The following is an 11,938-nucleotide window of genomic DNA, read 5'->3' as shown; positions in this document are numbered from 1 at the left end:
TGATAACTAATATCTAAGAATGCCAGGTCCGTTTCAATTTACTCTTAAAATTAGGGAGGCCCTTCAAGCAGCCGCCACACCGGGCAAAAGCGGTGATGTGGGTGCTACTAGTGAACTAGCGATGAAGTTCTGATTCCTGTGTCTTTTTTCACCGAAAAAGCGTATGGCAGTTGAACAGTAGAATCTATGTGTCCGGGCCAATTTGGCAACGCACCGAACCGAAAAAGATTCAAAGTTAATTTTAATCCACTCTGCTTACGTCCCTTGATTTGAATCTTAACTGGCTATTACCTGATAAGTTTTGTAGGGACGAGGGCAAGATAGAAAATGAATGAAAATTTGAAAAATACACTTCATTGTCTGCTTAGCGTTGATTGATCTGCTTAAATCGAGAACATTTTGCGCTTCCTTAGACAGGCAAACAGATTCAATCTAACACAGTAAACGAATTAAGACCTCCATCTCGTTCAATGGTAACGCAATAGGCCAGCCGGCATACGTGTGCTCCTCTTCTTTGTTGGAACGCAGCCACTATAACCTAATCTAACCTAACTTTCTGTATCAATACATCTAGCTGAGTTTTTTGTTAAATTTTCGTGAAATATTTCTTTCTATTTCTCTACTATTATGGGCCCTTTGGTATTAAAAGAATAAAGATTAAAATAATTTTAGACTATCGACTATAACGATTATCGAAGCTTTATTTGTAATAAAACTAACCCAGTGATACAATATTTCCTGTATTATTCATAATAATAAAATTTTAAAAAAGTGAATGGCCACGGGGTCGTATGAGTAACCACAACCGGATGAAGTGTACCACAAATTGTTGTAACACTCATACATACATCAATCATATTCATAAACTACTACATCCATACAAGTGCAGAGGGTTTTTACTAAGGCTAGCGATTTTGAAAATCTCGCCAACACATACAAGCAATTGTTTTATTACAATGAAACTTCCTTAGACAAAGAGCTCCACCAATGCTACAAATTTGTTTGTGTTAGTGAATTCATTTTATTTATTTTAAATTACGCCAATACAATTTCGTGTTTCATTTCAAGTCGTTTCGCTTAAGAAAAGTGCGGTAAATTTTTGCCTTAAATTGACATGCAAATTTTTTTCACAGCCAACCTGCAGCAGTGGTGATATAAAGGCATTGCACGCCGATCGTCATTCCATTTGTTGTTGAGTTAGGGCGCCAACAGGACCCACACGAGTAAAACTCTAAATAAATCGATAGAGTTCACACATTGAAAAATATTATTCGATTTTTTATTCGTTTGTTGGTCGCAAAAGGTAAATCGGTTTAACCAAAAATAAAAATAATAATAATAAAAAAAAAATGTGAATCTAATGAATAAAAATTGTGTTGTAATAATGTTGTAATTTTATTTCAAGAGTTTTAAAATAAAAAAAAAAAAATATTAATGTATAAAAAAGGTGTGAAAGGTTTTGGAAATCAGCAAAATAACATTGCCAAGTAGCAGTACTTTGATTACCTGTGGACTATTTTTTCAAAAAAAAAAACAAAAAAAGGTGATTCTATTTCGCAAAAAAAAAAAATAAAATAAAATAAAATAAACGGAATCGTAGTACTAAAATTATAAAGTAAAAATGTCGTGATTTTACTTAAAAACTATTAACAAATATAAAAATAAAACAAAAATGCGAACATTGTTTACAGTTGCAAAAATAAATTGAAACATAATACCAAAACTTTAAAATGCGGATAACATTTTTAAAAAAACATTTTTGGTAATTTGTATAGCCTTATAGGTTTATGTTATGTTAATGTTATGAGCTTAAAGACCGTGGTTAAATAAAACACAATGTTTAAAATTATCGACTCAGATCGTCGATCATGAATTATCACATGTTCCTGAAGATGGCTTCAGATTGAAGCCGAAATATCGACAAATTAAAAAGCAATGCAATTTGAAACATTGTGTTTATTTAACCACAGCCTTTAAGCTCATAAAATTAACATAACATTTTCATAAAAGAGTTTCTGCAAAGATCCGTTTTTGTAAATTGAAGCTCAAAAACAAATTTTTTGGAAAACTTCTGCCAAAAAAGTGAATGCATGAAAGTTTCAATCAAGCCTCAATAGAACCCAGAAGCATAATGTTATGAAATTGAATCTAGAAACTTCTTAGAATTTCCTTCGAAGCCGAATGCATAGCCGAAGCAAAGTGTACGACATTCAATTGCTTATTACGCAATAATATGGGCCATTCGTGTTTCATGCGTTCCTGCGATATGCAATTCAAACTTACGCAATCGGGTGTTAAATATAGCAGTCGGCCACGATGTTTCACGACAACCAGCCGAATTGATAGATAGTTTCTAAAAATCGATGGTGCCCAAATAAAGTAAAGCTAAAATGATAGCCAAAATATTAATAGAACTGTGTATAAAAAGTAAAATAAATAATAAACAGACTTTGAATAAGCTAAATTTAAAAAATGTGAAACATATTTTTTTGAAATTAAAAAAGAAAAACTGGAAATGTTTGTTGAATTAATTCAATACTAGTTTACCTGCGTAACCACGCTTTGCATCAGCATTATTTATATCTACACGATACACAAATATGTGTATAATTAATAATAGGTGGCAGCCCTACCTAGTGAAATTTTTTTACATAACTACGTCAAATTCATATATTTCTTAAGTTAAAAAAATAAATAGAAATTGGTGGCAACCTTTTTAAATCAATTAGTGACATTACCGATGTAAAGAGCCAGGAATATATTGTTTTAGTTTTTTTTTTAAATGACTCAAGTTCTTTTCGGATACCGCGGATACACAGAGAATAAATGGAAGGTTAGGTGGTAACTCTACTTAGACGATTATACAAGAATAGCTGTTTTAAATTTTAAAGATGTGAAAAACAGTTCATGAGAGCCTAAAAAGTTTATACGTTAAATTTCCTTTGGCCTAACCTCACGATGGACAAACTTATAAGGGTCAAAGAAACGTTTGACCAGCGCACAAGACTAGCTTAGTTTGGGCTATCATCAGCCGAGCATGCTTGCCGTAAGAGTAATTTAACCGTTACTGCGTTCCGTGAATTAGTCTACAAAGAGATGGTATTCCTTGAGAGCAAACAATTATTCTGCAACCCCTCCTCGACATTAAGGGATCTTATAATAATATTCGAGTGAAAGATATAAAAGATTTTCTATATACTACTGATATCAAATAACCTATTTAAAAATTGGAAAGTGTCGGCCCTGCATTCCAGAACCACAAGCGGTAAGCCGATTGCCTTAATAGTTAAGGAGAAAACGGCTGCTATCGATTTTAACAAGTTTTTCTAAAAGCGTAATATTTTTTTGGGGCTGATGGCAGATGTTCGCTTAATGAAGCAAGTGGCCCTGTGTGAATAGAAAAGATTAATTATTTCATTCAGCAAATTTGTGAATCGCTCAAGTTTCTGTGTGAAATGGATAGAAATTGGAGGCATTACTAGCTACGGTAGATAAAAATTATTGTTAGTGTTTTATGCAATAAGATTTTATGTTAATTTTACTGTGTTTCACCTTTCAACTTATTGTAAATGAACGCTTTTGATATATTTAAGTACCAACTCAGGTATTATTTACTAGCATTGATCTTAGTTTTTGATAGGGTTTTTCAGTTTGATCATTTAACAAGCTTCTGGTAACATTATGTACGCATTCAGTCTATGTGAGTTCCTCTCAGACCGGCTAGTTCAACCTAACCTCATCTACTCAGGCTTTTCGCAAAAACTAAGTAGTGGAATATCGGTCTAGTTAGCAACGCTTTCGCAGACATGTGAACCGGTATTTTCATTGTCTAATTCAAAAAGGGATAGATATGTGTGACGGTCAGATTAAGCTTATGTAGGTTATATCGCATACGGAGTCGCCTATATTATGCTCCGAGCACTCGTGACAAAACTTTTTTCTGGACCATAGATAGTTGACGACTCTAATGCATATATCCACTAGCTTTGAAGTAGTGTAGCAATGTATGGTATGCAAGGCTGCGCGGCTTCCGGGCTATCTGGCGTTATAAACGTGCGTACGTCTCAAGCTTCAAGCTCCCGTAGGCACTCTTTACCGCAAACTTCTGCATATAAATATTATTGTTTGATATAGAGAGGGAATGGATTCTATGTAGAAACCTGGCCTATAGATACAGCTGCTATCATCAAATTCAGATTCACTCTTGTACCGACGCCTTATTTCAGGCTCGGTATATGTTTTACAGTGCACCCACTCATAATGGACACCGCAAAGTTGTATGATAATCATGGGAGGCATTATACCTTTTTCAATTGCCAATATTTGGCTCAGCAACTATAAGTCTGGGACTTTTTCTTTCAATGGATTGGTTTTCTGGTTGTCGAAACTTGTAGAGAATGATACCAATGTAAAGCTTTGAGACGATTCGTTTGAAGTGACGTTATTGCTGACAACGTAAATAAGTAAAAAATTGCAAAAAGGGAACGGTAAAAATTAAACAACAATTCGGCAGGCAACCCTAGAAACACCTAAGACAGAATTACGTAGTCTTTTCTTATGTTTCTGTCATTGGTAAACACAAAAACGTATAACGAATTATTAGGCAATAACGTTGAAATGAATTAGAAAACTAAAAAATGTAAATTTGTCATTATTAAAACATTGGCATTAAAAGGAAACTCTCAGTCTCGAGTTGGTAAAGTGGTAAATTTAAAACTTTTTAATTAACTAATTAAAAAATTAATTTATTAAATAAAAAGGGACTGTGAGTTCCAAAAATTATTATTTAGTAGTCTTGAGCTCTTAACAAAAAAAAAAAAAACAACACAAAACAAAACATACAAGAAAGTTCACCTCGCTGTTTTTGGAAAGATAATTATTTTAGGTCCCTTCAAGCATAGGAAAATTCCCCAAAAAATATAAAAAATGATAAAAATAATTAGCTTAATTTATGAATACATTTTTTGTGGACTTCTAATAGCTTTAAAATTTCTGCAATTTATTTGTTTACTTAAAATTTTCTGAATTAAAATGAAATTAATATCAACAAAATTACATCCAAAATATTTATAGTAGTGTACAAATTTTCAATACTATTTTAATATAAATGCGAGTATTTTTTTTTTTTTTATGCACAAACTATTATGCAACTCAAGCAAATAGACCAATAAGAAAGTCATAACTGTATCTCATTTCTTTAATCTTCTTTATAGAACCCACTTAACTAACTGCCAAAATGTGTGACGACGATGCGGGCGCTTTGGTCATTGACAATGGCTCTGGTATGTGTAAAGCTGGTTTTGCTGGTGATGATGCTCCCCGTGCTGTATTCCCCTCAATAGTTGGTCGACCACGTCACCAAGGTGTGATGGTGGGTATGGGTCAAAAAGACTCGTACGTTGGTGATGAGGCGCAAAGCAAACGTGGTATACTCACGTTAAAATATCCCATTGAACATGGTATAATAACAAATTGGGATGATATGGAGAAAATATGGCATCACACTTTCTACAATGAATTGCGTGTAGCACCCGAAGAGCATCCAGTATTATTGACCGAAGCTCCACTTAATCCAAAAGCGAATCGTGAGAAGATGACTCAAATCATGTTCGAGACATTCAATTCACCCGCTATGTATGTTGCTATTCAGGCTGTGCTCTCGCTGTACGCTTCCGGTCGTACCACCGGTATTGTCTTGGATTCTGGTGATGGTGTATCACACACAGTGCCCATCTATGAAGGTTTCGCTTTGCCGCATGCCATTTTGCGTCTGGATTTGGCTGGTCGCGATTTGACCGATTATTTGATGAAAATCTTAACTGAACGTGGTTATTCGTTCACAACCACTGCTGAACGTGAAATTGTGAGAGATATTAAAGAGAAATTGTGCTATGTTGCTTTGGACTTTGAACAGGAAATGGCTACAGCTGCTGCATCAACCTCATTGGAGAAATCGTATGAATTGCCCGATGGTCAAGTGATCACTATTGGCAATGAACGTTTCCGTTGCCCAGAGGCTTTATTCCAGCCATCATTCTTGGGTATGGAATCTAGCGGTATTCACGAGACTGTCTACAATTCGATCATGAAGTGTGATGTTGATATTCGTAAGGATTTGTATGCTAACTCTGTATTGTCTGGTGGTACCACCATGTACCCAGGTAAATGAACAGCGTGGAAATGAAAATGAGCTGGTATATTTGAAGATTACATACATTTTTCTCTCTCCACAGGTATTGCCGATCGTATGCAAAAGGAAATCACTGCACTCGCTCCATCTACCATCAAGATTAAGATCATTGCACCACCTGAGAGAAAATACTCCGTCTGGATTGGTGGTTCCATCTTGGCTTCGTTGTCCACTTTCCAACAGATGTGGATCTCCAAGCAGGAATACGATGAATCTGGCCCTGGTATTGTGCACCGCAAATGCTTCTAAATCTTTCGCGTGTGAAAGATGGCGAAATGCTGCTTTAGCGCAAATACAAACCATCATCAGCCCGAGCAATGACAACTGCAACAACAACATAAACAACAGTAATATTGTATGCAGTAGTAACAACAACAAAGACAGTCAGCACAACTGTTCCATCGAAGTGCACCAAAGAGCCACAAAACAGCTACCACTCAGTTAAGATCTACAAATACAACAACAATACAAAGGGCATTAGAAGTTAGGACAACAAAAGCAATAACCAGCCTCAACATCAACTATGGAAACATCAATGCCGCATACAAAAGTCAAGTCAAACTTCAACAGAACAGCAACAACAACAAAAAAAACAATAAATAACGCCCTCTGCCGCCAGATTTATTGCTTTGCGATGCATTCACTAAATGAGATTTTAATTTAATTTCTATTTCCGAATTTTATACAATAAAATTTGTGCAAAATGAAATTTTATATTTATCGACAAAAAATGCCAAAGAAAACATTTTTTTTTAATTAAAGAAATCAAGATTATTTTTTATGTAAAAAACTACAAAAGCTTACGTCAATGAATTAACTAAATTATTGTAATTAGTTTTATGTATACCATTTTCCATTATTTAAACCAATGCAGCAAACATAAAAATAAATGCAAAAGAAAAATTTAGTTCTGAATAAAATAATATAATGAATATAGCAAAAAAAAGCCAAAAAATAAGAAAAAAAGCAATCAAAATATTATAAAAAAAAATAAATGCTTTTCTATTTCACCTCTTTAAAATTATATTAAACTTAATTAAATGAACAACAAAATCTTTTTAAGTAAATTATTTTAAAATCATTTGAAATAAACAAAATAATCGAAAGATTACAGTCTTGAGCGCTAAGCATTTAAGAAAATAATTTAACACCTCGACCGCCAGTGTATTCGTGGTGATCACAAAAAAAATTGTTTTATATACTCCAATGCTTCACGGCGATACGAACTATCGGTAACAAAGGTTACCAATGGGTTACCGATTGTTTTGTCGATGAGTTATCGAATTGTTATCGGAAAGTTATGGACATGGTACGAATAATTTATCGATTTTTTATCAAAAAGTTATTGATATGGTATCGAAAAGTTATTGGTTTATTATCGATTGTTTATCGAAAAGTTAGCGATGAGCTTACAAAAAGTTGTGGTAGATTATCAATTTGTTACAGTGTTACCAATTTGCTATGGGGTTTTTATCGAAGAGTAATCGATTTTCTATCAGACAGTTAACGGAGTATTGCCATTTTGTTATTGGCGTGTTATCGATTTGTCAACGATAACTCGCAGGCTTGTTATAAATCAGATATCGATAAAGTTTCATCTGTAACCCGGCTATAACAAGCCGATAAGAAAGCAATAAGAAGCCAATGACTCGGCGTCAACAAGCCGATAACAAATCAATAACTCGACTATAATAACTCGCTATCAATATTAAGCCGTTAATAAAATAATAACTTGTGGGTATTTCAGATAATAAATAAAATAAATACATTTAAGGCGCGATAACGTCCGAAGAGAATTTACGCCGAGTTTCTCTTTCAATTTGCGTCGTGCTCCTTTTAATTTTTCCTACAAATTGGCGGGACGGGACCTACTTGTTTTATGCCGACTCCGAACGAAATCCGCAAGGCAGATGAGGTTTCACTGAGAGCTTTTCATGGCAGAAATACACTCGGAATGCTTGCCAAACACCGCCGAGGGGCGACCCAGCTTACAAACATTATCTTCTAATTGAAAAACTTGTTTCTAAAATTTTGATGTTGCTTTGTCCGGGGCGTGCTCTGCCTTGAAAAAGGCGAAGTGGATATAGTCCTTGTCCAGGAGCCGTGGCTGAGCAGTAACGGCAGAAAGATTTCTGGATTAAGGACTGGAAAATTCAACACCTTAGTGCATGGGGAGGCAGGTAGGCCTAGATCTTGTGTGCTTGTTAAAAAAGAGTTTAAAGCTTTTATTCTCTCTAATTTCAGCAATGCTGACGTAACCACGGTCTGCCCCGAGCGAGACAGTAATGAAATGTGCGTGGTCTCAGCGTACATGCCCCACGGGGACGTAGCGGGACCACCACCTGCGATACTGGGCGAAATCACCGCTGAAGCAAGGCGGAGGAGTGTTGGCGTGATCATCGGTGCCGATGCTAATGTCCATCACAGCATCTGGGAAGCTTGGATACCAACACTAGAGGTGAGTCTTTATTTACTTTTATTGTAGATTTGGGGCTTTGTATACGTAATAGGGGGAATGACCCGACTTTTATTACTGCGGTAAGGGAGGAGGTCCTGGACCTCACCCTGGTTAGTAGAGAACTGGAAGGTCAGATATCTGGCTGTAGGGTTCTCAACGAGCACTCCTCTGATCACCGATATATTCAGTTCCCGGCGAACGAAGAACGTCCCGGTAAAATACTGGGACTTGTGATGTAGGAAGCTGGGAGGGGTGTTGCCTGCGGAGCTTGCCGTTAGTTCGGACTTGTCCGAATCTGGCATAGACGTTCTGGTGGAAAACTTCACCTCGGCAAGCAATAGCGCCTTTCAACTGTCCTGTCCATTGAAAACTTACAGGGGAAAGGGCAAGCCGCCCTGGTGATCGGATTCTCTTGACGACCTATGAGCGTCAAGTCGGCGGATTCAACAGAGCCAGGAGGAGTAAATTACCCTCGGACTGGGAGCTCTATAAGGTGAGTCTAGGGATTTATAAATATGAAATAAGGATAGCCAAGCGAGATTCATGGCGAAGCTTCTGCGAAAACGTAGAACGCTGCAATGAATCCCGCTCCTCTGGGATATCTGAGAGATGATGGTGGGGACTGGCCGATGAGTAGCGAGGAAGCCCTAAAGCTTTTACTTGACAATCACTTTCCCGATGTCCCAATTGCGCAGGGATCTTCGCCTGCATGATCGGCGGTCGTTGGTCATGCAAGAAGTGCTTGCCATTCCAATACGGGAAAGTCAAATAACCTGGGCTATAGGGTCATTCAAGCCCTATAAGTCTCCGGGCCCGGATGGAATCATTCCTGCGCAACTTCAAAAGTCTTTGGGGATTTCCTGCCGCTGGTTGGCCATCATCTACACAAACTTCCTCAGGCTTAACTATATCCCGAAATCTTGGCACACGGTTAGGTTTATCTTCATTCCGAAGGCCGGCAGATGCTCTCATGTATCACCTATGGAATTCAGGCCAATCAGTCTCTCGTCGTTTCTTCTTAAGACGTTTGAGCGGTTGATTGACCTGTACCTACGGGAAAGGATACCTCTGGGGTTGCTGTCGGCTTCACAGCATTCGTACTGCAATGGCAGATCAACGGAAACGGCTCTCCATTCCAATAGAGGGGTCCCTAGAACACAAAAAGTATGCTCTGGGTGCATTTCTAGACATCGAGGGGGCTTTTAACAATGTCTTACCGGAGCCAATTGAAAGAGCTCTGGTGGGTTTAGGAGTCGACGCGGATCTGGTTGAATTTATTAGCAAACTTCTATGCGGCAGAATTGTCGCAGCGGAGTGGGGAGGGGCCATAATTAAGAGGAAGGTGTGCAGGGGCACGCCACAAGGGGTGTCCTATTTCCTCTTCCCTGGGTTGAGGTAGTCAACGAGCTTCTTGTGGAGCTGGAAGCCAATGGTTGTCGAGTGGTTGCCTATGCTGATGACCTCGCTATCCTAGTCAGAGGCAAATTTCTAGGCACCCTGCACGATGTTCTGCAGGGCTACCTGGATACTGTGGCTAGGTGGGCTGAATCATGTGGATTGGCGATCAACCCGGGAAAAATGGAATTGTTTCTTTTTTACAAGGAGATATAAGATGATCGATTTAAGAACTCCGTCGATTGGAGGGGTACCGTTGGTACTTTCTGATAGGGTTAAATATTGGGGGATTGTTTTGGACAAGAAACTGTCCTGGAGACCCATTGTGGAAGATCGTGCCAGAAGGCCGCCGTTGCCTTGTACTGATGCAGAGGGGCTATCGGAAAGAGATGGGGACGCTCACCAGGATGAGTACACTGGCTTTATGAGATGGTGGTCAAACCGATTCTGCTATATGGGGTGCTGGTCTAGTGGAAAGCACTGGACACCGAGAGCACCTCCAAAATGTTAATGTCCGTGCAACGGACGGCGCTGATCGGTATCAGTGGCGCCCTCAGAACAACACCTACCTTGGCACTGAACGTCATGCTGAACATATACCCAGTAGATATTGCGGGAAAGGCGGCCACGGCAAGGTCGTTGGTCAGGCTTCGTGATATGGGATATGGGTTTTCTGACCGCGGACACTCTAGCCTTCTTACCAGTTTCGACTTTATCCCGGACAGAACGGATTATTGTATGCCGATAACTGCTCCCTATACAACCTTCACCCCAGTTATTCCACCGAGAGAGGAGTGGGGAGGAGGAATTATCTGGGACATGGGACCGGTAAACTTGTTCACAGATGGGTAGAAGCTGGATGGAAAGGTTGGTGGGGGTCTTTTGTTAAGAGCTAAATGTAAGCCGCAAGTGTAAGTTGGCTGATCACTGCAGTGTATTCCAAGCGGAAGTTGCTGCGATTAAGGATGCGGTGGATGGAATGCTATCCAGCGCTACTACGGTTAGGGAATTTAACATCTACTCTGATAGCCAAGCGGTTATCAAAGCCTTGAGCTCAACTACAGTGCGATCGAGGATGGTCGGGGAGTGCCTGACCTCGCTTGCGATTGCATCGAATTATTTTACAATTAAGATTATCTGGGTCCCGGGCCATAGTGATATCCCGGGCAACTGTCAAGCGGATCTCTTAGCCCCCATCGGTACAACTGAACCGGATGGAGATGGCTGTAGGGATTTTGGAATTCCGCTGGCCACCTGTGGATTGCTCCTCCTTAGCTGGGCCTCGAGTCAGCTCAGCAAACGTTGGGCGGACACCACGTCTTGCAGGGTAGCAAGATCTTTCTGGCCGGAAGTGGATGGCAGGAGGTCTGCTGAAATAATTGGGTTCACTAAGGCTCACCTATCAATGGTCATTGGGGTTTTGACAGGACACTCTCCCATGGGTATCTATGCGGTACGTCTCAATATGCTGGATTTATCCAAAGTTGAGATCGGTATCATTCAGAGCTTCATCGTTGCTACCCAACGATTCTCTAAGTAGCTAGATCTAAGCTGCCTAAGGACCTTCGTGTTGTCCAAGTGAGCTATCCTTATCAGGGCAGCCACCACCTAACCTAACCTAACCATGCCCGGGGCATGGTAGGCGGAGCAAGCTTCAGTCTTGGTACTCATGCCTTTTGTTTATAATCGCCTGTTGATACAATGGGCCCTATACATGACGATTAGATTGCACGTATTTTTATGGAGAACTGCAGATTGAGCGACAATGGCACCATCTGACATTAAAAAGTAGCCAACTTCAAACTTTTGTTGCAACCAAAGCATAAGAAGAAAAATTCGACATTTGCTTTAGCTAAAGGTGCTTTCACACTTCACAAGCGAAATTATTTTTCCCA

The 11,938-nt window shown here is 38.9% G+C and overlaps 1 protein-coding gene across 3 annotated transcripts; it reads left to right on the top strand.

Moving 5' to 3' along the window:
• The first annotated feature begins 1,141 nt into the window (after positions 1-1,141).
• Positions 1,142-7,296, top strand: Act88F (Actin 88F). 3 transcript variants are annotated; one of them, XM_067759434.1, is made up of 3 exons: positions 1,142-1,303; positions 5,214-6,161; positions 6,234-7,296. In XM_067759434.1, exons 2-3 carry the CDS (start codon positions 5,237-5,239, stop codon positions 6,437-6,439), a joined length of 1,131 nt encoding a protein of 376 aa, XP_067615535.1. In that variant the 5' UTR covers positions 1,142-1,303; positions 5,214-5,236; the 3' UTR covers positions 6,440-7,296. The 3 variants fall into 3 exon arrangements, with proteins under 3 accessions (XP_067615535.1, XP_067615537.1, XP_067615538.1); XM_067759436.1 differs by lacking the exon at positions 1,142-1,303 and adding an exon at positions 1,406-1,543; XM_067759437.1 differs by lacking the exon at positions 1,142-1,303 and adding an exon at positions 1,616-1,762.
• Positions 7,297-11,938: the final 4,642 nt, after the last annotated feature.

Source organism: Eurosta solidaginis, chromosome 1 (assembly GCF_040869045.1).
Source record: "Eurosta solidaginis isolate ZX-2024a chromosome 1, ASM4086904v1, whole genome shotgun sequence".
Taxonomy (NCBI): Eukaryota; Metazoa; Arthropoda; class Insecta; order Diptera; family Tephritidae; genus Eurosta; species Eurosta solidaginis.
This window is presented reverse-complemented; position numbering and strand designations above follow the sequence as displayed.

Excerpts from the sequence above, each read along its gene's own strand:
- Act88F (XM_067759434.1), top strand. The coding sequence starts at position 5,237 with ATGTGTGACGACGATGCGGGCGCTTTGGTCATTGACAATGGCTCTGGT. Across the intron at positions 6,162-6,233 it reads TGGTACCACCATGTACCCAG|GTATTGCCGATCGTATGCAA; the intron begins GTAAATGAACAG and ends CTCTCTCCACAG.